The sequence below is a fragment of the Platichthys flesus genome, chromosome 20 (assembly GCF_949316205.1).
Source record: "Platichthys flesus chromosome 20, fPlaFle2.1, whole genome shotgun sequence".
In the NCBI taxonomy this organism is placed as follows: Eukaryota; Metazoa; Chordata; class Actinopteri; order Pleuronectiformes; family Pleuronectidae; genus Platichthys; species Platichthys flesus.
Window position 1 is genome coordinate 2,771,127 of NC_084964.1, and position 26,984 is coordinate 2,798,110.

General features: G+C 41.8%; 1 protein-coding gene across 2 annotated transcripts in view; it reads right to left on the reverse strand.

Moving 5' to 3' along the window:
* jmjd1cb (jumonji domain containing 1Cb) overlaps positions 1-26,984 on the reverse strand; it is a 118,255-nt gene that overhangs the window by 29,128 nt on the left and 62,143 nt on the right. Inside the window, exons 1-2 of one of the 2 annotated variants that reach the window (XM_062413689.1) lie at positions 17,739-17,931; positions 10,328-10,441 (exon numbers count right to left, since the gene is read on the reverse strand). Coding sequence is in view for 1 of the 2 variants with exons in the window: in XM_062413688.1 (XP_062269672.1) it covers positions 10,328-10,441 (114 nt within the window). In the remaining variant the exon portion in view is untranslated. Of the gene's footprint in view, positions 1-10,327; positions 10,442-17,738; positions 17,932-26,984 lie in introns of those variants that run through there. The other variant, XM_062413688.1, reaches the window with a different exon arrangement.

Below are 26,984 nucleotides of genomic sequence, written 5' to 3' on the forward strand. Positions count from 1 at the left end.
TGTCTGTATCCTGATTTACAACATTCACCTCCAGAATGAAGCTCAAAAAGCTGTCAGTACATAATGAAAGGTTTTTGATAACTATGCTTATATATTTGGGATTCTAAATCTAACCATGAAAACTGGCGACACATTCAGTACCACAAATCAATCTTCACAAGAGATTTGAGATTATCATGCATTACAGTAGTACATTTTTGTATTTGCTATGGGTTTGTTTTCAACATAAGTTCAATCTTTCCTTTTTCTATCACTCTTAACACCAGAACTGTCACACTAATGAACATGACATCCTTAATTTGAAGGTAAAGTTTCAACACTGGAGCTGGAGGTCCTTCTACTGCAACAGTGACATAAATAGAACTACAGCATCATAAAGACCTCAGTTTCCTGGGCCAACTATGTTTAATTTTACACTAGCAGAAAATAACACATGCAAGTCTATTTCTGCCACCACCACTGCAATCAATTCTGGCTCAGCGCTCACCTCTGTTTAGACATGACACACACAGAAAATGTGTAACAAAGGCAACATGTCACCACGACCCCCTATAGTTCTAATTCCAGGCCAGAGAGAAATGGAACATAAACACATATTATATTTACTCGGGATGAATCACTGTGATTCATTTGTGATCAAGTCGGCATTAAATTTTGGAGAATATTAAGACTAGGTAATATACAAGACCCTCTATCACGGTACATTATTTTCTATGTTCTGGAAAGTCCATCGAGAAACACTGTACTAACATTCAATATTTCCTAAAACAACCTAATGCAATGATATTTAAGGAATGGCTTCCACAGTGAGCATTATGATAACAACTCTGATGGTGACATATTTACATCAGCACATGGTTCATATTATCACATCATATAAATTAGTCAACACAATAGCAAGAAACTGCAGCACTCTATTTAAATTGTTTTCATATTTGAATCAAGTTTATATATTTCAAATTAACTGAAGTTCACTTTCAACTACACATCAAGTCCAACATCTACTGTAAACAAATGAACTGGCCATCTGCTATTAATATTGGAAACCAAATAAGATATTTTTTGTTTTGTTTAACAGATGTACAGACACTGAGACACATTGTTACAAGAGCCAGTCAACTCACTCATCACTCACTCATCGTCATCCGCTTATCCGGGGTCGGGGCGCGGGGGGAGCAGCTCAAGCAGGGGGCCCCAGACTTCCCTTTCCCGGGCCACATTGACCAGCTCTGACGGGGGGATCCCGAGGCGTTCCCAGGCCAGTGTTGAGATATAATCTCTCCACCTAGTCCTGGGTCTTCCCCGAGGTCTCCTCCCCACTGGACGTGCCTGAAAAACCTCCCAAGGGAGGCGCCCAGTGGGCATCCTTACCAGATGCCCGAACCACCTCAGCTGACTCCTTTATAAGTAAAGGAGCAGCGGCTCTAATCCGAGTTCCTCACGGATGACTGAGCTTCTCACCCTATCCCTAAGGGAGATGCCAGCCACCCTTCTGAGAAAACTCATCTCGGCCGCTTGTACCCGTGATCTCGTCCTTTCGGTCATCACCCAGCCCTCATGACCATAGGTGAGGATAGGAACGAAGATCGACCGGTAGATCGAGAGCTTTGCCTTGCGGCTCAGCTCTCTTTTCGTTACAACGGTGCGGTAAAGCGAACGCAATACCGCCCCCGCTGCTCCGATTCTCCGGCCAATCTCACGCTCCATAGTACCCTCACTCGCGAACAAGACCCCGAGGTACTTGAAATCCTTCACTTGGGCTAAGGACTCATTTCCTACCCGGAGTAAGCAATCCATCGGTTTCCTGCTAAGAGTCATGGCCTCAGATTTAGCGGTGCTGATCCTCATCCCAGCCGCTTCACACTCGGCCGCCAGCCGATCCAGTGAGTGCTGAAGGTCACAAGCCGAGGATCCAATGAGGACCACATCATCCGCAAAAAGCAGTGACGAGATCCTCAGACCACCGAGGCCACAGCTAGCCACCGCAGCTTCAGCAATGGAGGCTTTGAACACCGCCCACTCTGGCTCAATGCCCCCAACCTCCACAGGAATGCCAGAAAAACTCCGCCCGGAGGTGTGAGTTGAAGATACCTAGGACGGGGGCCTCCTCCAGACGTTCCCAGTTCACCCGCACTACTCGTTTGGGCTTACCAGGTCTATCCGGAAATTTCCCACATTCCCTGATCCAACTCACAACCAGATGGTGGTCGGTTGACAGTTCCGCCCCTCTCTTTACCCGAGTGTCCAAAACATGCGGCCTCAGATCAGATGACACAATCACAAAATCGATCATTGATCTTCGGCCTAGGGTACTCTGGTACCAGGTACACTTATGAGCACCCTTATGTTCGAACATGGTGTTTGTTATGGATAATCCATGCCTAGCACAGAAGTCCAATAACAAACGACCGCTCGGGTTTAGATCAGGGAGGCCGTTCCTCCCCACCACGCCTCTCCAGGTGTCTCCATCGTTGCCCACCAGGGCGTTGAAGTCCCCCAGCAGAACTACGGAGTCCCCTACTGGAGCCCCATACAGGACTCCATTCAGGGTCTCCAAGAAGGCCGAGTACTCTGAGCTGCTGTTTGGTGCATACGCACAAACAACAGTCAGAGTTTTCCCCCCTACAACCCTTATGCAGGGGGGCGACCCTCTCGTCTACCGGGGTAAACTCCAACACCGCGGCGCTCAGCCGGGGATTTATGAGTATCCCCACACCCGCCCGGCGCCTCACGCCCTCGGCAACTCCAGAGAGGAATAGAGTCCAACCCTTATCCAGGAGTACGGTACCAGAGCTGAGACTGTGCGTGGAGGTAAGCCCCACCAGATCTAACTGATAGCGCTCCACCTCCCTCACAAGCTCCGGTTCCTTTCCCCACAGCGAGGTGACGTTCCACGTCCCCAGAGCCAGCTTCTGCCGCCCGGGTCTGGTCCGTCGAGACCCCTGACCTTCGCTGCCACCCATGTGGCTGCGCACCCGACCCCAACGGGTCTTCCCACAGGTGGTGGGCCCATGGGATGAAGAGAGGGGGGGTGCCACGTAGTTTGTTCGGGCTATGCCCGACCGGGCTCCGTGGCAAACCCGGCCACCAGGCGCTCGCCATCGAGCCCTCTGTCTGGGCCTATCTCCAGACGGGGGCCCCGGGCTTCCTCCGGGCCGGGTCACATCTCCTCTCCTTCCGTTATTCATTGAGGTTTTTTGAACCATTCTTAGTCTGGCCCCTCACCTGAGACCACTCTGCCATGAGAGACCCTACCAGGAGCACAAGGCTCAAGTATAATCTCAAAGCATCAACCTACAACACACAAATACTCAAATCTCTAAACATTCAGGTCTGTTGAGCAACTTCACCGCATTTACACAGCCGAACAGGAGACTGAAATTGTAGATATGGTTCGTGAGAACAACGCTATCACAATCAGACAAATAAAAACTAGGATCCTGGCTGACCATGCTACATTTAGAAACCTCTCTACATTGGACCGTATTCTTCATAGGACTGCCATGCAGATGAAACAAGTGTTCAGGGTCCCATTTGAACGTAACACAGACATGAAGGAGTTATGGCTAGAGTTTGTGCTTGTGCCAACATTCAGCACTGACACATGCATGTATTGTACCTGTAATCTAATATTGTTCCTTTTTTCTACAGTGTCTCACTGTAGCCCACTGTGTTGACCTCTCTGTGTCCATACTGTAACTTGCATTCTCATGCTGTCTGTGTCTAACCCTAACCCTTTACATTACATTACATTACATTTCATTTAGCTGACGCTTTTATCCAAAGCGACTTACAATAAGTGCATTCAACCCCAAGGGAACAAACCCAGGACATATCTAGGAGCATGACACAGCTAATGTGTTGTACCAGTACATCTGTATTGATGAGGTGGGACTCAACCTGGTGAAGAGGAGGCAACAGGGCAGAAACGTCATTGGCCAGCGGGCCATTGTTGAGGTCCCCGGCCGGTGTGGTGGGAACATCACAATGTGTGCTGCAATGAATCACCATGGGATCTTGCACCGCCATGCCCACCTAGGGGCCTATAACACTGCCCATCTCCTCCTCTTCCTGGATGGCCTGCATGACCTGCTGGTACCACCTGGCCAGGTAGATGACCCACAGCGGATTGATCACATTGTTATCTGGGACAATGTGAGCTTCCACCCGGCTGCTCAAGTGCGTGAGTGGTTTCAGGACCACCCAAATCCTTTCTATACCTTCCACCTTATTCTCCTTTCCTGAATCCCATTGAGAAATTATTTTCAGTTTGGAGGTGGAAGGTATATGAATGAAAGCCAGTGGGACCGGGTCCCACTGCTCCAGGCCATGGAGGAGGCTTGTGGCGACGTGAGTGTTGAGGCCTGTCATGGCTTCATGCGCCACTCAAGGTGTTTCTTCCAACGCTGCTTGGACAGGGAGAACATTGGCCAGATAGGAACCGGAGACCTGATGCCTAAATAGTTTTTGTGAATGGGGGGAGTTAACAGTACTGTACTGTTCTCTGTGTGTACCGTAATAACCCTTTTTTTATGCATATCTGTGTGCTGTTTTATATTTGACTATGAAAAAAGTAGGCCTACACTGAGACATTTTACAAAAAGAGAAAAGGCTCATTCTCCAGAGTCACTGTCATTCATATGGTGTGTTCCATTTAGATGATTGTGTGTTCAGTTTTGCACTTCAGTTGCTGTAAATGCTTGGTAGTGTGCAAGCTAATTCTTAGTTGTGTGTACTCAATGAATGGTATGTGTGTGTCATTTGAAAATATGGCTGTGTGTACCAAATGAAAACACGAGTTCCATTTTGTGAACAGGTAAGAGATTTGATGGCAAAGAGTCATCTTGCAAAGGGAGTGTCAGGTTTAGCATTTTGTGTGTGAGGTTTTCAGTTTTCTGTGTGCAGTTTTGAGAAAACCGTTATTGTTTTGAAAAACGTGTTTTAACAATTGTGAAAAACTGTAATGTCTATTCATATTATACAATTCGTTTTTAATATATGAAATGCCCCATATCAATTTCTGTGACACTAGATACTATTAGTAGATATTATGTCTAACTTTATAGCACAAACTCAGTAAGTGTACATGTACTTTTTAAATATACACAATAACATATTCATGATATGAATACAGTGCATACCAGTAACCAACGTTTGAAACTAATCTCCAGCCATTTTGAACAGAATTTGTATATAGCTTTGTTAACCTCCACCGAACAAAGTGCTCAACAAAAGCTGAAAGATAATGATCTGGATACTTGATCATCCATCAATTAAATATGAAATACAACTTAAATTGTTGTCCTCAACCTTCACCTATAATAATAATAACATTATTTGTATATCACTTATCTAAACAACGTTACAAAGTGTTCCACACAAAAGTCCAAGGCAAAACGAAGAATCAAAATATTTAACTGTCTATCATTGAAGGCTATTTGTTAAAGTCCTTCTTTGAATTACAAAGAGGCCTACGTACCACAGTGTGACACGAGGACATCTTGTGCACCAGGCAGTTAGTAATGCATCAACAAATATGACACACATTAACATATATATGGAGACAAAGACAGATGGCTTTTTAAAGACTTCAAACAGCCTTCTTTTTAGGGACATTGCGGGTTGCCATGGAGACTGCAGTGCTGAAGCAGAGGGGGAACAAACTGCGGTAGAGTTTCTGAGGTTATTCTTTTAAAACTGATGCTGAGGGACTAAAATGAAATGGAGAAGAAGAACATTTGTGGATGAAGCAGGATTTGTTTATGTGAGAGAAATTTCTTTACGTGTGACTGAGGACTCAGCATGTCCAAAGTACATTTACTTTCAGCCACATACAATCACATTCAGATGTGACCACCGCCCTCAAAAACCCCATATCTGAAGTTGTTCGCACGTGACACCCACTGAAATTCTGAAAATGAGCAGAAATTACTAAGAATGTAAAAGGAAGGAAAGAAAAGAAACTAGCAATAATGAAATTACTTAATGCACTGTCGTCAAACACAGCGGTAAACAATGCTGAATAGAGTTAATAGAGTTAAATACTAAAGTGCTATGCTATCAACGTGTATGGATATCTAAGTTTATTCAAACAAATTTAAACAAATTCACCTTCATTCTGCAAATAAAACATGATTCCAGTTTGGTAATTTGATATTATGAAACAAAGTAATCCTTTGTTTGGACCAGAGTGACATGTATTGTTTTCAAACCTCAGAGTTGAAGCTTCAGGGAGAACTGCAGGGCATAAGGCCACAAAGTGCATCTCAGACAGAACTGTCAGCTGAACAGCATTAAAGAAAATAAAATGTGTGTGTGTGTTTGTTTGTGTTTGATGGCTACTACTTCCGTCCTCCTACAGTCTGAGTCACTACACTTCTCTCAGTTTAAACTCTTGAAATTGGCCTCGTTATATTGATATCGACAGGTTATCCCTTTGCATATAGATCTGTGTCACTGGAAGTAAAGATACCAATTACAATTCATATTAAAGTTACACCCAACGAATACAATAAGTAATAGTAATACAAAAACATTGACCTTATTCTGCATCCCTGTATAGTGCTCTGTGTATGTGGTTTGGCCAAATCTTGAGTCAGCACTTAACAGTTTTATTCTCCACCTCCTGAGCACACACCATCAACATAACTTTTGACAGACAGTAGACAGAATCACAAATACTTGACACACACACGCAAACACTTAAACAGACAAACACCGCACACACTCAAACACATACACACACACATACACACACAAACAGACACACACACAAGCAGCAGGCTGGTTTGGCCCACTTAACAGTGACTTCATTGTACCATTTATGCCAAACAGATTGTAGCCCCCCCACCTCCCCCTCTAGTCTTCCTGTCCAACTGGAAAAACAGAGGGGGGCGTGGCCATAGCTTCACTGCTCAGACTAAGTGTTTTAGAGAGGGAGGGAGTCAGACTGTTTATATTGCACGGTGAGGTTCAAAGGAACTCCAGAAGAAAGAGCAGTTCTGTGCAGGCAGAGGAACAGTAAGCTAGAGTGGAGGAATGTATATGTGTGTGTGTGTGTGTGTGTGTGTGTGTGTGGATGTGTATTTTGAGGATTCCGGAGTAACACTAACAAAACAATACATCTAAGTGAATGGGGTCTGTAATATGATGAAGTCTTAATATACTTGGAAAAGTACATATAAGGCTGAAAAACTTTTTAGGTGAATGTGTCTAGTAAATGTCACGGCAAAAATTCACAAGAAAAAGAAAACAGACTGAAAATGTCAGTGCAAAGATAATTGCAACAGGGCCAGCTGCAGTTTTTAAAATCAGCCAGACTGGAAATAACAAGGGCATTCTTTTGTTTTCTTCTTCCCCTACCCATGATGTTTTTAGAGCTGGCTGCCTCTGTTTAGACCAAGTTCCTGATGCCAGTGGAGACTGTAGAGAGTGAAGACAATATGAAGCAAGTCGAAGTAAGTTATCTGTCGCTTTTCACTAACACACATCTAAAGAAACCATTCCACTGCAAACCCTCTGCTCACTATGATTATGGCCCTCTATCACAGTGAATGAAAGAACAGAGACACAACAACTGCATGGTAGTTTATCTCCAATTTAGGAATGAATAGGAAAGATAGAAGAAATGAAAGTATGTTAGCAGCTCTATTTCACAAAGCAAATAAACAAATGCTAAAAATATAATTGAAATGTGTTATGGCCCATTCATGTACAATCCACCATTTATGTGTTGCTTGACACTGGACAAATCAGACTCAACAGGACTATTGTTAAATCCTTGTCCCACACTATGACCTTCTTGCTAGATGCGTTTGTAAAATATACCATGCAGCCTGGTGTATAGGTCTAAGTTCGAAAAATATACGGTTATAACTGTAATGCTCTGCAGCAGCAGAAGAGCACAACACAACACGTTGTCGTGATGGAGCCTTATTTCTAGTCAGCCCTAGTTAGCAACTATATAATCATCAGTCCTCTGTGTGCCATAAAAAGATTTGCATTAGGCAGTGAATCCTAGTCATGATCCATGATTAGAATTACAGCACTGGTGAATGATTTTGCAGAATGTGAAAGAATTCCCTCAAGGTGTTTCGGAAAAAAAGGCAGGAAATGTGCTTTGTCAAGTCACAGTGACCATAAACATACTTTATGAGGCCACTGTGACCTTGACCGTTGACCTTTGGCTCCCAAAATGAGTAAATTAATCCTTGACAGGTGATTGTTTGTGCCAAATGTGAAAGGATTACTTGATGACGTTTCAGAGATATCCCCTTCACAAGGCAACACATGTGTGTAGGGTCACCGTGATCTTAACCTTTGACTACCAAAACATTGACTATCGATTTTCTCATTCATTCAACTCCTGAGTAAAGCATATTACATTAAACAGTTACATTGTGATGATGCTGTCAAGTTTACCCCATTAACACAATTTAAAGGATCCCAAAATGTGTTTGTGTGTATGTAGGTTTTTAACTCAGTCAAGGTCACGCCAGTATCCATGGGGACACAATCCTGGGCTACTTGAAGCCCAGGCGGCTGGACACCAAGAGCGGAAGACTTTAAACTAGCATGAACAAGTTCTTGTTAAGTACTTTCAGACCCATATATGCCAGGCTGAAAGAAAAATGAAGACGATTAACAAGTAGGAATACAAATAATAATAATTGCAAAATCTGTTTGCTGTCATATTCTCTTCTATTACCCGTCGTTTAGTGACCACAGTTGGTAAATTTCTTGCTCTTATTCAATGAATAGTGACAAATTATATCATATTACGTGTTAACCTTGTATATTACTTCAGTGTTGTGATAGCCCATGAAAAGAGAACTAACCATCATAAATGCATGTGGTACTATCAAACCTCCCATCTGTTACAGATGGTGCATTATTTGTGGTAGCTGATCATGACAGACTCAGTGCACTAGCCACAGTGAACAACCACAGAAACTACAGCACTGATTCAAAGCATGAGTCACCAGAGGACACGGCAACAAGGGATCGGACTTCTTATTGGCTGCACATAAAAGGGAAAAAAATAGAAACAGTGTTTCGCTCTTGGTATTGGGACTCGTCTTAAGCACAAACTGATGACGGATGGTCAGAGTGTGGAACACAGTCTTCCCGTCTGGTTAACACTGAGTGGAACACAGTGTTCCAGCCAGCACAATACAAGCTGTGTTCAGCTGCAGAGCACTGACACACATACACTCACTCTAATTAAATACACAGCCGCATAACACAAGTATACATCTCTATGAATTACTGCTTGATGTGCAGCTTCAGTATCTAGAGTGCATCTGTCTTTCAGGCAGTACTAATGTGTAGATGTGATGGTATAATTTATGAGGCCGTATTGAGGACTGGTGTAAAATCAGTCAGACGACAGACTGTGACTTCACATGTATGCTTTATATTCATACTAAGCCCTGGCAGTGTCTGATCCATATGGAACACAGCACCTGGCCCTGGCTGCTCTCTAGATGGAACTCCAGGGCTGCAATTTCCAGCCTAGATCTAATTGTGAGTGACTAATTATTCATTAGCAAATCAGAACCAGTTAAAATGTGTACATGTTCCAATAGACAACATATCGATAGTCGTTTTTTAATAGAAACATGTTAGCCACATCAAGACAACGGGCAGTTATTTAAGTTAGTCGATCTGCTGTCTACCAGTGCAATGAGACAGCTCCCCACAAATAAACATCCTTGCTGTATTTCTGCTTTGAACCACCATCTTATTATTATTACACACATGCACAATCATTCAAAACATAACAGTTCAGAGTGTGTATTTTTTAACATTCATGAAATCAACATAACCAGGTGCCATTTATATCCAAGACGCAAATAGAGTGCACACTTGGTATGCAGACCAAAAACATGATGACAAAAGAAAAAAGAGGGACAATCAACACTCTGCAATGTCCTAGCTCTGAAGACTTTTTCTGACTTGGTCTATCGATACAACCTGTCTTCATTCAAATAAATTCTGGCTCAACTGCAGCTGCAAAAATTGCACTACTAAATGTTTCCATAATATGTGATGTTGGAAGTGTATGACATACTTGATGACCTGACATTATATGAGGCTACACTGTCAATATGACGACTATCTGAGGTGGTAAGACATCAAAAATGGCTTCATTTTATGTGGATAAAGTGAAATTAGTTCCTCTAACGGAGAGAAATACGACACAAACTGAGTATATAAGCAACAGCGCAAGGACACACAGAAGTATCTCTGCTGTACTGAGAGAAATGCTAGCTGACAAAGCCTCTGAAACCAAAGGCCATGTTAAGCATGCATCAATGATTATTACCTGGTAAGGTTGGTAAGTTGAATGCTCCGACAGGAAGTCCAGCTGTTGGTCTAACAAGAATTCCACCGCTGTTACTGACGACAACAGGCTCTTTCCCACCACTGGCTTAAATGCCTGCAAACACAAAACACAGAATATGGTCAGCAAAAACAAACGCCAAGTAACAATAATTGCAGGGCAGGTTGTTTCTATGAGCAACCTGATCAAATGGATGAATGACAGAGCAACAGAAAAGATTAGACGGAGTAAAATAGAAGCAAAGACATGATGAAGAGGGGCAGAGAGGGTTGGAGCAAAAAGAGGGGTGAATTTCATTCATGAGCAGAGGAAATCTGACAGTTCAAAGACACTCCACTCCTCTTTGATTTTGCTTCTTTTACTTGCACACACACACTGATCATGTCTGTCAGCCTGCAGTCTGAGCTCAGCTGTACATACTGCACATACAGCACAGAGAATAGGCTGCACTGGCTTCTACATTTCCTTCTCATATCGATGTGTGCTGATGTGAATGTGAAGCAGTCACACTATTTACACCTATATTTATCATTGTGCAGAGGTTTTCTTATGGTTTCTTTTCTGCCAGATACATTTTTCTATTTTTTTAACAAATACAGTGACAGATGAGAGCCAAAGCAGGAAAGATATATGCAAATGGTGTGTGTGTAGAAGTGTTCGGTGCTGCCATGATTCATGGTTACATAAGTCTAATAGAGAGATGAGAGATTAGAGGTGAGAAACATGACCGCTGTGATCCCTTCCTCAGATACACACACACACACAGACACACACACACAAACACACACACACAGGAGGCAGAAGGACATTGTGCGTGCAAGCGAAACATGATAGAGTGCGTGTCTGCATCTCTATTTCTGTCTGTCTACACAAATCACTTTTCCAGCCTACGGTGGCAGCGTGGAGCTTGCAGCACAGGCTAAACTGCCAGACATTAATTTGAAATCACTGGTATTAAATTTAGTAAGGGTCACTTTGCCTCTAGCGGTGGACTGAGTCTCAACCAGTGTCCCAGTCTGGAGACTCATTAGAAAACCACTGACTACCTATTATCTTCTTTTTTTGTTATTCTAGGTGTGTGTACTACATGTTCAAGTGGGTGGGGTGGGTGGGATGTTGTTTGTATGTGTATGTAAAAAAAAAAAAAAAAAACTATGGATATGTCTGTTAAAATGTATGCTCAGTGTATTTGGTGTTCATATACATTTCCAAATAAAAAAATTATCAAAGAAAACCACTGACAGTGAGTATGTTATCATACAAAAAAATATCCTACTTTTGATAATATTCAGGAAACGATTGCTTTTTATGAATAACCTTGTCATTCATTTCTCTGCACATGTTTCTAATATTGCAGCCCGTTTGTCTTTAACATTTATCTCCATACCTCAAATCTCACACCTTTTTCATGGTCAGGCTTTGTCTTGGAACTTTGTCTGACAGTGTAGCTTTGCAGAGGTGATGAAAGAGCCAGGGTTTTAATTTCTCTCTAAGACTGTTATTTCCATTCATTTGTTACATAGTCACTCTTCATATAACTGTCCTCCAGAAGAAAGTCTCTTAAACTATCCCTGTATTTTATCACCACAATTAAATATCACATCTCCCGACCCACCATGACAGCTATTCTGCCTTCCTGTGTGGATGTCACACCAACTAGCGCTGTTTTACTATACCCAGCCTCTAAATACTTCAGCATAAATGTCCTGGTTTCATACAACTGGTATAAGGCCAGAAAGATTTAGGGTTAGGGTTCAGAAAGATAAAAAACAGAGCACGATCAGTTGGTTATAGAGAAGCTTATCTTTCAAAGCAAGGGGAACGAAGCTGAAGGCAGAAAACAAGTGTCATGCCAGACCACAAATATATGACAAGCTGTTGCTCCTGGTGGATGAATTTGTATCACAAAAACTGTACATCCACTGTTTACCTTGCAATAGTGATGACAAAAGATGAAATAACTTTATTTCTTCCAATACTACAGGCCAGCCTGCCATATTCTGGTGTTTAATAAATCTGCAGACTCTATTTTATGGTCTCACCAGCACCTGAAGCAACACATCTCCACCAGCACAGTCACAAACACTTTGGTAAGGTTGGGCTTTACCCTCAATGCCCACAAAGAACGTATCCAGCTTCTAAACATATCGGGTCCTAACATATACTAGAGTTAAAACACTCACACACACGATTTTAATGATATTCCATAACTATCTAACACTTTACCAACTCCAAGGGAAATTATCTCATGTCAACTTATCAACAAACATAATATCAGTTTGCTATGTGTGTGTGTGTGTGTGTGTGTGTGTGTGTGTGTGTGTGTGTGTGTTTGTGTGTTCTGGGGGCCTCCGGTTTTATCTGGGACATATTGAGGTGTCTGAGTTATTACATTATATAACAACTGACTTATTTCCAGCTGAAAGCAATATTTGGATCTTTGTCTCCTGTGGTCCAACAAAACTAAAAATGAAAGCATATACAGGTCCACTGAATTTCCTCTACCAGAAATTTGAACACATTTTGAGTTCAAGTTTTCCTCCATTCACTGATACTGGTAAAGCAGTAGAAAAAGTGGACCCTGCGTCAAGAATGAATGAAGAATGGACCAGTGTAGGATGCAATGCACTATACCAGAAGAGCCTCTTAAACCCTGACATTCAGCAATAATCATTTAGCTACAGAAAGACCAAAAACAGAACAAATAAGAAAGCTGAAAGTTCCTTTCATACATAAAATCACACATGATACTTCACAGTATGAATTTATAATCGGATTTTTAAAAACTTCACACACAGAGCTTGACCTTCAATGTTGCGCTAAACAAATAAAACAGAAATGAAAACATGAAATTGACTATCATCTGTGGATCACTGCTCTGTTTCCTCTCTCAGACTGAAAGGATATGACAGTTCCTCCATTCCCTTTAAAATGACTTGTCCATTCACACACATACACATACACACACACCACTCAACCATAAAAATTAGGTCACATCAGTCACAGTTTGCCAGGAAAAAACATTTTGTCACTGTGTTTTTCCAGACATGCAGCAGGAGAGTGGACGAACGGATCAGAGCAAAGCAAAAAGTAACACCAGTGAATATACATAAAGGTAAATGCACAATAATATCCCTATGAAAGATGAAATGAAAAAAGATATCTCCACACAAGCTCCTAGCAGCCATTATATGAGAGTAGAGCCATATCCTTGACTACCCTGTGTGTGTTGACACATGTGTGCGGTGAATTATTGATAGGGAGAAGTGCAGCAGAATGTGGCGGAAATAAAAAAAACGATAATAGAGCTCATGCATCACTAAGTGACCTAGAGAGGCTACAACACACACACACACACACACACACACACACACACACACACACACACACTATTGAGGATATTACATAGACATGACATTAGTGTCATTGGGTCTATCTCTAATGCAAACCACTAATTACAGTATATATGTGCCACAAACTGTTGTTTCTTCCCAGGAGGGGTTGGTGGTGAGAGAGCTAATAGCTTTGTTGTAACTTCTTAAGGGAAAACTGGATGCTATAGTGATGATCCACACCAACTCACCCAAGGCTAGCATGATAACATCAATAGAAGCAAAGGAGTGACAGAAATAGAAGGAAAACAAGAGTTAATATCGCTGCTTTTCACTACTGGAGACATTGTGCTGTTGGACCTCTAATGAACAAAGTGGGACAACAGCACACTTAGTAGAAACACTACTTATTTCTCCTTTTACCTATCCTACGTCTAAACTTTGAATACTCTCATTATAGGACCTACATTCATCCCACATGGGTTGACCCATTCAAAGAGATCACTGACATAGCTATTATCAGTGTCACCGTTTCACAGATGTGATTGAATGATTGACAGATCATGTATGTTACAGTAAGACATAATTGAAATATTTTGTTCTTTTTAAACTGGTGAATGTTTATGTCTGCATTTTCAGTCAAGTGTTCTCCCTCTGTCTGACAAATTTAGGGCAGGATGCGACTCAGTTCAAAAGCTCTTGATGAGTAGAATTCTTCATGTTTCCCTATGTCCTTTATCGAGAATGAAAACAATGTGGTAATGTTAAATGTATTTTCCCAACCAAAACACATTTGACCATTTCGGTAATTTCCTATCATTCTTCCACAATAAGTAGAACATGTCGAAATTAGTCAAGGATTTCCAGGGTGTGTAACAGCTCTGCACTGATGAGCCTTGTTCTCTAAATAGGTCACAGCACAACAGCTCCTTTCCTAGAAGCACACACACAGAGACAAACAGAGACACACAGAGACACACAGAGACACACAGAGACACACAGAGACACACAGATACAGGTGTTCTCATCTGATTATTGCTGTGAGGGTAAATTACCAGAGTTGCCAAAACATAGATATGTTTCTATATACCCTAAACCCATCCCCAAACATAATCGCTGCTTAAAAGAAACCATATTTGACTCATTATCATTAACTTGTGATCAATCAAAACAAAAACATAAAATTAGCATGTAATGTGGCAAAAATGGATGTTAGCATTTGTTAGCTATGGCCAGAGATTACTAACAGCTCTCATGCTGTTACTGTCCCCACCTGCCTGCTGGTCCTTCCGCATTTCCTTATAGCACAATATAGCCCTTTCTGCGCCTGCATCTTGGAGACTTGCTGACTTCGGTTGATGCTGGACAGTATCAACCAAATCACCATGGTACAGTGTTTCCTCTAGACTTATTTTAGCAGTGGGCCTGCATGTGCTAGGCCAGGGGTTGGCAAGGACTGCTCTGCAGTGTCTCCCTGTACAGTGCTGTTCATTGAACGCTTTCATATTTTTCTCGAACGATGAACTGAACGAATCGTTGTCATCCCAATAAAAAATGAAAGAAATGAACGTGAACTAGTTAATTTTTTCGTGAACTACTCAATTTTTTTCCTGGTTCAAATTTATTTCAAATGAATATGAACTACTTTATTTTCATCTGCATGAACTGAACTTTGAACTTGTTAATTTTAAGTGTGAACTGCACAACGCTGAGTATAACTATGTATAAGAATTTATAAGCTGTGTTATCACATATGTTTTGCGGCTCCAGATGATTGTTATTTGTTGGAAGAGGGGGCAAAATGTCTCTTTTGATAGAAAAGGTTGCCAATCCATGTGCTAGGTCCTCAATCAAGTGTATGGCCGAGTGGTTTTTCACTATGCCATGCCTAGCTAGTATACACAGTACATTAAACACGGTGCACACACACAAGCAAAGGCTTGCACATACACCCAAACACACACACACAACCAAAAGTAAAATAGGGGGTAATATTATGTTCAGTCAGAATAACAGGTTTTAGACCACAAGGCAACAGAGGTCCTAAGAAGTGAACTGGTGTGCTCCACTGTGATTATTTAATATGAGGGTTAACACTCTAGAGACATGCAATCTGTCAAACCCAGTGGTGCATCATCACAGACAAACTGAGGTCATAAAGTGAAAACAAAATTGGTGACTGAGATGAAACCTCACCTAATATTAACTACAGCTGTAGCACTGTACACAAACATGTTGTCTAATTAGTTGGTTCCTTTTTTTTGTAATTTCATGCGCATTTCTTTTCTTTTGTCATAACTTGTATAAAAGCACATATACATAGCCAGCAGAAACCTCAGAGAGAGCCACATGTGAGGGATCCCTCTCCCTGAACGGACAGAAGTGCAATAGATGTAAAAGGGTAGAGAGAACATCATCAGGATAAAGGTTTTAACAGCATTGATAAGGGTAAACAATTTGAAGGATAACTGAAGGTCAATGAATTGTGTACTTTGTTATTTTTAACCATTGAGAAATACAAATTTTGGTTGAAAAATCTAGCAGTGCCAAATATCCTCTGGACACACAGAGAACTATGTTGGCATTTAAATATTGAAGGATTATATTTAAAAAAACACGGCCAAATTAAATACAAATCATCAATGTATGTTTCAATTCGGGCCGCAGCCTTCGGAGGCTATATTTGAAGAGCAATTTGGTATCATCTGTGTGACTCAGCTGTCCCATTTCAAATGCTCCTCAAAATGTTGCTAACAAATGGATCCAAGCAATGAAGGCTCCAATGGGTGGACCCCTTATAGGCCAACCTTTCCCAAGACTTATTGTGCTTCATTGACAAACCCTTTTTCCAAGCAATTATGGAGCTGGCAAGCTATGAGACATCAGGTACACATTTACATGAGTGTATCAGGCTTCAACTCAACCTAATTGTACAATTTAGCCAAAAAACTTTCTCATCGTGTGCAACTGCAGCTCTGTTGCTAGGTGACAGCAGTAAGATCAAATTTCAAATTTAGAGCACAGAAATCCTTGGTAGACCGGATCATCTCATTTCAGTTCCGCCTTTGCGGTCTATGCAGCCCACAGAGGCAGCCTCCCTGAATTGGGACTCAGCTTTAGCATGAGGTCAAGCGCCATAAACATTTGATACTATGAATCACATAATTCAACTGAATGACATCATTCCACTCTCTCTGCTTTCTCTGCACACACCCACACTATTCAGACTCCATTTTCCACAGTTGGTGGACAGACATTCCATTAAAAAAGTCCCATGCCAGGTCCAAGTTAGGCCTGATGACTTTTTCAGGGTTTGTTTTCTCAGACTCGACAAGGCTTCTATAAACCCCACGGACTCAACACACAACCACTCACGGCTGAGTAGTAGGTACAATTATTGGAGTGACTCTTTTGAGTCTATATTAGGTGAAAGTGCTGGGCTGTAAACTTGTAGCTGTGGAAAATACAAGTCACATGATTGATGTGTCTACTTCCCAAAGCAGATACAAAATAAACTGTGTTTAAAGTATAAAACAAATGAATAAACAGGAATCTATGATTACAGTCTTTATAGTTTTAAATATACAAGTCTTTTGTCAAGTTATTACTTTTTTCCTCTTTATTCTTTAACAAACACATTTTACAAGCAAAATTGTATATGTATTAAAGCAGTTTAGAGGAAGCTTCTAGATAACATTGCAAAAAGCATCTTCAGAGAGGTAGAGGCTACATACTCAACTACAACAACCCGCCCACCCACCCACCCACCCACAGACACACAGACACACAGACACACAGACACACACACACACACACACACACACACACACACACACACACACACAAACACACACACACTACATGTCGTCTACAGAGGCAGAATAGATCAGAATGACCACACATTCTATTCTGGGAAATATCCACAGTTCGCAGGCAGTTTGTCACTTCCATCCATTCACTCTTATGGATCAAACTATGCTCTGGTTTTACACAAAAAGCAGAAAGGGCAGAGGAGTCTTAAAATAAACTTAACAGCAGAGAAAACCAAATTGTAATGTTACCTCTCGCCTTCGTCTCCACACAAAGTCAAGGAGCAATGGCTCTGAAGAAAAAAATTGCTTTGATCCAACAAGCTTAGTAGAGACGGGAAGAGAGAAAAGAAAAGATGACGAGGGTGTAGAAAGCTGAGAGATAGAGGGAGAAAGAAAGAGCCAGTGTGGTTTCCTCTTGTGGTAAGAAAAGACAGATGGCAAAGAGGGAGAGAAAGCAGAGCAGAAGAAGAGCTACACCGCCGACATTTTAACTGCTGCTGACGCTCAGAGGGACAGAGAGGGGGAGAGAGAGAGAGAGAGAGAGAGGGAGAGAGAGAGATAGAGAGAGGGAGGGAGGGAGGAGAGAGAGAGAGAGAGAGAGAGAGAGAGAGAGAGAGAGAGAGAGAGAGAGAGAGAGAGAGAGAGAGAGAGAGAGAGAGAGAGAGACGGAGGGAGGGCGGGCTAGCCGACGCACACACTTCCCCTCTCTCTTCTCCATGTGACACAGGCTTGTTTTTTCTTACTCTCCGTGCAGTCTAGTTCGCCCTCTTTTTCTCACCCTGGCTTCTTCCCACTCCTCCCCCTCTCTGATTTGTTCAGATCCGCTTTATTCAGAGACCTATTCTCAAAAACACTTCTACAAATGCATCTGTATGAAGATGTAGCAGTAATTGAAAGAATTTAGTACTCAGTTATGTTCTCAACTTGCTGAGAACAAGTGCTGAAGCAGAGCTGGATCGTACAATGTTCAGACCTTGTTTCAACCTGGTATTAACAACCTTAATTTCTTCATTTATATACTACATTTCACAGCACTATATCCAATGTCTATTTTGAATGAAAGACAAATAGGTAAAGCTCCGTATAGTCCGAATTTCTCCAGAGATGAACTCAAATTGCTCCACAGTTTCTGCAGACTTTCTCTGCCTGGCCTCCTAGTGTAACATTCTTGGAACTCAGGAGAAGTCTATGTGTGAACACAGCAGGGGATACTGCTGGATTCAACGCAAGCGATTGGGGGGGTTGTTGATGCTTCTAACTCGCAAGGGCACAAAAAGAAAAAACAAACAAAAAGAAAACAAATTTCTTCCAGTTAGAGAGCGGTGACAGACATGTAGAAGACACAGACGAAGATGACTAGAGTGTTCGTGGCGATAAGAGCCGACACCGGTGTCAGTGTGTTGTAAAGAACGTGAGCTCCGAATCTCAGTTAATACCTCACTTCCTGCCGCTGTCTGCTGCACCTGGCTGCAACACCTCTCATCCAGTGTTAATTTTGGCAGCTATTTTTGATTTAGTCTAAGTCTTAGTCTTTTGACGAAAATGCATTTTAGTCACATTTAGTCATTTTTATCCTTCTTAGTTTTAGTCTAGTTTTAGTCGACTAAAACAAATTACATTTTAGTCTAGTTTTAGTCGATGAAAAATAATTCCATTTTAGTCTAGTTTTAGTCACATTTAATAGCCACATTAAACTCCTTTTCTATAAAAACATATAGCTGGAGCCTAATAGCTCAAAAATATATATTTAGTTTTAAATGTGAAAACAAAAAAGGGAGAGCAGGTCAGACTGGAGGCGGACACAGAAACTGCAGCTCGGTAGAAACCAACTGCAGCTCTTGCTCTGATCAAGAAACTGAGGCGCTGATCTCTGATCAGCTGAGACCAGAGAAACTCTGTGTTTTCACTGTTTCCATAGTTAAGAAGCAGTCAGTCACTGAGAGGCTTCTTCACGTGTACTAGCTCTGATCTTGTGTCTCTGAGCGAGTGAGCGTGGCGGGGGGCGGGGCTACGAACCGGAGCGCTATCTTGGAGGACACACACACACACACACACACACACACACGCACATATGGACACCCAGACTCACTCGCCCGCTCCTGATACTTCATGACGGCCTGATTCGATGATGTTTAAAAATTTATTGTGACTTAGTCAACCACCAACATTTTCGTCTCGTCTCGTCAACGAAGTTTAAAATAGATTTAGTCCTAGTTTTTATTTTCAAAGATCCGTTTTCGTTACGTCTTCGTCATGGAAAAAGGGTCGTTAACGAATATATTTCGTCATAGTTTTCATCAACGAAATTAACATGGCTCTCATCTGAATAATGAGGAGGATGTGTTGCTGGTGTGCACAAAACCTACTGCTGTGTTGTGCATGTGTAAAAGGCAAACTATGGGTTAACTCCGGAGCCAATTCACCGGTCATGTCTGAAAACGGCTTTAGAGATCAGTTTCAATGTTACATACAAACTAAACTGTCTCTTAACTCACACCTTGTAAGAGAGAATATCAGCTAGTAACAGCTGCAGGGATTGGTGAGGTATGTCAAATAGAGATGGCTGCCCTGCTGCTGAACCCTGACAGACACACACATCCTAAACAGTACTCTTTAACCTCATCCGCTGACCACAAACCAGCTCTGATTAATCTGTCCATCGCTCAGCAGATTTACACTCTGCTATTCCGACAGTACACACACACAGACACAGAGAATTGTGCAGTAGCATTCTACAGTCCATCTGCCACATTAAAGATTCAAGATTCAATTTAATGATCATAATGCAGGACAAGATTGCACAGCAGCATTACAGACGCAGTCCCTCAATGCTTCTCACTAAACATAAAAAAAATACCATTAACGTGAGTGGAAATGTCCTAAAACAATCCTGTGGTGCATTTTCTCACTGTTGTTGATCGCTGTAGCAAACACACATGAATTGTAAAATCTGATATGCAATAGTATCCATCATCTGTTTGTTATTAAGGCCCGACACCAAGAGAGACTTGCTTAGTATCTAAACATTTAAAAAGCAAAAGCTTGAGTGGACTGAAGGGAAGTCGAGCGAAGAAATTTCTTCTTTGGCTGAGTAATCCAATGTCATTTTTAAATCTGTTATATTGTATATCTGAGCTTCCATTACAGAAGTACTATCCCATAGCCTGACGTAGTCAGACTCACAATTCTAGTCAGAATGTGAGTCTGAGACCGCTCCATTGGGCTGTGATTATGGGGTGTGTTTCAACTGACCAGGAAATAAAATTCCTCTTCGCTCAATTGGATAGACCTACAACCAATCAGAGCAACGTAGTATGTGGCGTAGCTTAAGCAACGCATTGTGAGTTATTTACTAACGCCGGGTTCACACCGGACACTGAAGCGATGCCGAAGCGACCCTTCAACGCAGCGTCAAGCCTTAAATAACAGCTGGCTCCCATCCACTCCCATGTTAAAACTTTGTGCGGGTCACACCGGAGGCTGAAACGCCGCCCTGCAACAAAGCTGCCTCGCGCTGTGCAGCGATCGTTTCGGCGTTGAGTCTATTTTTTGCGCTTAACTTGAGTGTATCGCACCAGGAAACACACTGAAAAACGATCTTAAACTATATTGAAGACATATTTTATATGATATAAATTACCAAATATGCATCCCATACTTTGAAGTCCCCTTCTGTTGTCCTGGAATTTTAATTTGACCAATGACATTATTAAATGTCGCCCTCTGCCCATCCACTACAGCCACACAAGCAGTGATACAGATAAAAAGAGAGATGGGGGGGGGGAGGGAGTATGTATTCTCCACATAGGCTTGAGTGGAGAATACGTAATTTATCCTCGACACCCGACATTTAACGGAGCAAACAGCGGAGAAGTTCTTCAACATGGATGACTTTTAAATTAATAATTGAAGTGGAGAAGTGCAGTGAGTTGTATGATCCTCGGAACATGTTGTATAAAGACAACACCAAGAAAGACAAATGTTGGGACGCTGATGCAGTTAATTTTGTAGCAACAAGTAAGTATATGCTTTTAATCTACTGGATCAACGGGTGATATTATTAGCACTGCCCGGCGGTTCAGCGTCGCTTCAGTGTCCGGTGTGAACAGCCAAGCGCCGGCGATGACGTGGTTGATTACGTTACCGTTGATCATCTGTCCATCATCGTATAAAGTCCGCTCTGACAATCTGATTGGTCCGGATGATTTCGAACCGGGCATAATTTCTCCCCAACGGAGCGACTCCAGACCGAACTTCCCGACCTCAAATGTTGTGGGCGGGGCTAAGTTCGTCTGGCATCCAGGCTAACTATCCCATAGAGATGCTATGGAAACCTTTAGGCTTTAGGTGAGGTTTCTGTGGCTTCTGTGAGTAAATAGGGTTAGGGTTAGGGAATGGACACCTTCTCAGTCCTGTCTCAGTACCTGCGCGCATTTGTGGGTTTCTAAATACCCTTCCTATTTCTTCCCTGCTGATTCTTTGCAGTGGACTGGTGGCTCTTTGTGTCTGTTGTCGGAGTGAATTTGGCAGTCAGCGGAGCACTTGAAAGCAGATGGAGCGACTTCAGGCTTTTGTCTGCTAATCCGGCAAACAAGGAGTTTGCCTAACACAAAGGTTTTCTCAATGTAATCTTGCTCCAAAAAATGTTCAATGCAAACCCTGGAGTCGTGCCTATCGGAGAGCCAGTGCAACAGTACTGTTTGGTCTTTGGCTTATCTCTGTAAAACTCATAGTTTCAATAGTTGGCTGCCTTTTGTCTTCTGATGTCCTCATCTGACATAAAGTGTCTCACTTTCTGACAATTTGTTGAAACCAGCCAAGCTAATACGCCCTGGGTTTTAGTACTACAAGGCAGCACAATTGGTCCAAAAGATAAACACAGGGCTTATTTTTCCTGTTACATTTGTTATAATTATTATATACTTGTTGCAGCAGAAATCTATTTAGTAAATAAATATGTTGACTGCTTCATGTAAAATTTGAACAAGTCTGAACGAAACAGAGTTAATTAAAACTGAAACACCTCCTGCACCCTGCTGCTGTGGTTTGTCAGTTCCAGACCTGCTTCTATGCAGGAAGACAAATGTTTTCTGTTTTGTTTTTCTGCAGTTCTTGCTGCATTAAAGGTAAGCTATAATTACACATGCACATACTGATCCACAGGAGGCAGGAGATTACACTAGCCAGGCTCCATCTGCTCAGGGGGAGAGAAAGAGGGAGAGACAGGGGGAGGAGAAGGGGGCTGGCATTTTTATTGACCCAATTTCCACCAAAATTACATCTCTCACAGTTGACTGGCGTACTCTCTCGCTGGCTTACAAACCTATGAGCAAGGCACAAGTCCAAGACAGTTCTAGATGTTGGTATGCAGCAGAGTGTGAGGCAGGCTGTGTTGCAGATAAACTGCACTGGTGGATACAGTTAAGAGGAACAGCTTTCAAAGCAGAGAGCTCTCCTCCCTTTGTTCTCCATTCATCACAAACCGAGCCAGTATAGTTCCCAGATAAAAAGATGCCTGCTGATATCTATTTGTGTGAGTGTGTCTGTGTACTTGTGTACACTTGTACCTGTGTGCGTGTCTGGACTTCATTTTACAAAGTGGGCCATTGTTGCCAGGTAACATAGCAGGACTTGAGCAGTCCTTAGGCAGATACAGATGCTAAACTCTCACTCACTTTCATTCTATCGCTGAATATCTTACACTCAATCAGTCTTTGTTTTCTGTCTTTCCCTGGTCTCTGTGATGACTGAATAAATTAAGATGCCTTCAAGTGTTTTAATATAATGGCAATTCATTTCTAAATGCTTGTTTAGAATCTAACTCTCTGTCAGTGGTAGTAAGCTAGTAGTGTTTACTCTCAATGGTGAAGCTAAATATGACGAGCTTGTGTGTTTCTGATAATTTAAGATCCAGATGCCAAATTACTAAAATCCTTGACTGGATTTACTACTGTTTCCATGACTGGAAACAGTAAGAAAGTACTCAGCTGGAAATGTCGGCCAATGGCTGACACTTGTGGAAAATGCTGCCTATGTGACTCAAAGTCGTTAGTGGCTACAAAAGGAGCTGTGGGAGAAGCCCTTGACTGAGTGTCAGTTTTACATGTATCTAAAGACCACTTGTGTGAAAAGTAGAATACATGTTGGGGTACGGTGTTAGAAAAGAGTGGGTGCCTGTACACCTCAGTGGCCCTCTCTTGGAATTTGATCCTTTCAAACGTATATATAAAGTGCCTTGAGATAATGAATGTTGTGATTTGGCCCTATACAAATAGGATTTAAATTATTTAAATGAGAGAAGACACATCTTCTGCTGCTTCATCTAGCTAATTTCAGCGGAAGATCTCAGGTTATTTCAAACCTATTTCCAACAACAAAACCCTGCAAGACGGGTCGAGATTTGTCTGTGCTGCTAGCAAAATAAACCACTAAAAGTTGGTCTGCTACAGCCACGCTACACACATGACTGCACAATGTGACAGGGCAACAAAATAGTGAGTGTTTGGTGAATCTCAGTTAACTGTCTTAAGTCTCTGTTTTTCTTTTTTTGCACTGTAGAGGTGACGATTTCAATATCATGTAATCAAACTGCAGCAAATCCATCACATCAGAGATTTGAAACAAGCATTGTTTTCAGACTGGCATGTACTCTAAATGTGTTTATATGGTTCTCCTTCTGACCACTGCTCTCTGTCACTTCAACCAAAAAATGCCAGCAGGATGTCAGCCTCAATAGCTTGTACGATCTGAGCTGAGGATGATGACACTTTGTGCACACTGACATACACTGAAAGATGTAGACCTGCTACCCAAAGTGTTTCATCAGTTTTCTAAAAAGCCTATCTCAGACAGTAACAGACAACTTCATACTGATCAAAATACCTCCAGAGAATAAAATGACCCTCTCCAGTAGGGATGAGAATAATTAATCGACGATCGATTATTGATCATTAAGAATTTCGTCGATGACATTATTTTTTTCATCGACGAAAAAACTGGATTTCGTTATGTGGCAGGAGGTCAGAATATCCGAGTTGCCTGGAACGCAGCACATTGAGGATGTTAGCAGCTGGAGGAAGAAGCCCGGTGCTAGCCTCCGCTGCTCGGCTTCATGTCCGCACACGGACCCTCAGTCCACGGGGAAGGGAACCCGGACAGACCCGGGTCTGGGTGAGGTGTTCCGGGAGTGAAGATGTGACAACAACCCGACTGAGAGGTAGAGTTAATTGTCCTGACGATCGATTAAGACAATTTAATCGAATACCGATCCCTTCTCTCCAGGATCTTGCCATATTTAATAGAAACAATGACAAAATAAAATTGTCCTTTTAATTGACTTCAAGCATCCATGTCAAAAGCACTGATTCACTTTTCCATATGGTTCTCCAACAGGCAAGTATAAATTGATTATTTTCGTAGACTTTTACTTGTCAGTGATGGTGGAAGAGTCACCTTATCATCCCTGGGCCTTAGTTAGTCTGATAAATTAAACACTGATACAATTGTATTAGAAACCCTCTTTCTAGAAAGATATCACATCTTGACTAGACAAAACCACAAAGCTAAAAAGGTATTTTACTGACAGAATAATGAGCAGTTGCTGCTGAGGCACAGCATTCTCTCTCTCTATTCTCTACAGCTTGCAATGGGTAGCTCTAACATTTAACAACAGCAGGACATTTAAACATCTATTTCCAGTCGTTCACAGGACCTCATTGAGGTCAGCCTGAGCAAAGTGAATTAGTCAGAAAGCATTTGTGTGTCTGTGAAGCTGTGAATATGATAATGTGCCACTTGGTGAGCATTTGTACATCTAATTGTAAACATGAGTATATCCACTTCTGCAATCTCCAATGACATGAATTATTTTAATAATTTCCTGATGATAGGAATAAAAACAAATAAACAGAGACAAGTCAACCTCCTTATGAATCACATATCATAACTAGGAGATTTTTTGGGATAGATAAATATATATAGCATCTCATCAGTGATACGTTCATGAAATCCACTGTGCTGGCAGCAGCTACAGATCCTTAGAAATCATTTCTGCCGATTTAAAAAAAATATACAACTCTGCCTACACATTATAACCTTCAGTTCTCAACATAAACAATATGTGTGAAAAACAGCTCCTCTCTCTCCTCCCTTCTCTCTGAAATTAGGACAGACAGGATTGCCAGATAACACTGGTGTGGAGAAGCACACGGGCACTCAGCCAGACTGCAGCATGAAAGTGTGTGTGTGTCAGCTTAAAGAGATTGTCCCATTAGTTTTAATGTTGGCTCTGCACCATTTGCCTTTGCTACAGAGGTGGCAGACAAACACATTATCATGTGGTCTGTCAGCTCAGCCGCCTGTCTCCATTTACAGCAGGGAGAGACCTCTGCAGACCTTTTCACTGGCAGTACAAGGACATATGGCTGGACTCTATGGACTACAACTTCAATCATGGTCTATGGAACATTGCACCAGGGGAGTTACATACTCGTTTTTTCTGTAAATTATGTAAAAAATGCAAAACACTTTCGGAGTCTCAGGGTTAAACATTTGTTGTAGCCAAAATGACATCTTCTTGAGACCCACATAACCTGCCTCCATACTGCTCGTGTGGTGTCATCCAAGTGTCTGCAAGCCTCAACATTCATATTTGACTCGAAACAGCGTCATATGCACTGTGTCTTAAGTCTACAAAGTCAGCAATGGTAAGTGGCGATCCTATTTAGAAATGCGAACGTGCACCCCGTGCATGCCCTTGGGCAAGAGTGTGTGCGGTTTTCCGGTGTGTCAGTGAACTCGCCTCCGAGGACACAAACACTGTGTAAATTAATCCGTTTCAAGTCAAATATAAATGTTGAGGCTTCCGGACACCTAGATGACACCGCTTGAGCAGTATGGAGGCATGTTAGGTTTGTTTTATTTTATATCTAAAGAAGGATGCACGGTGTACATGTAATTTCACTATGTGACAATGTAATTGTGTTTCTCTGCTTTACTACATGTTTGACATTTGACTGTGACCATTAGTCAGCTGCATGAGTTACTGTAGTGAGTTGATTCCACACACACTAGGCTTACATTAAGGCCACACATTAACCACATTGCTACGCTGTAAAAGAAAAAAGATACCAAAGTACTTTATCCAAAAAGAATATCTCCTGAAATTAAAGGACACACAATTGTTTAGTCCTGAAATAGAACCATCCTCATTTAAACTTAAGTTAACGCATTAGAGGTGTAGAAAGAGTTATTTGCATTTAGGTACTGCATTAAAACACTTAAATATAATACTATTATCATAAATGTTCCTATTTAACTCAAGACAGTAGATATGTTTCTTTTCATTAACTCAGAGAGCTGGAGTTAACCAGACTTGTGTCAAACTTCCACTTCTGCCACAATTCCTGTTTGTGTAGGAACGTGTATAAAATGACCCTCTCCAGTAGGGATGGGAATAATTAATTCGACGATCGATTATTGATCATTAAGAATTTC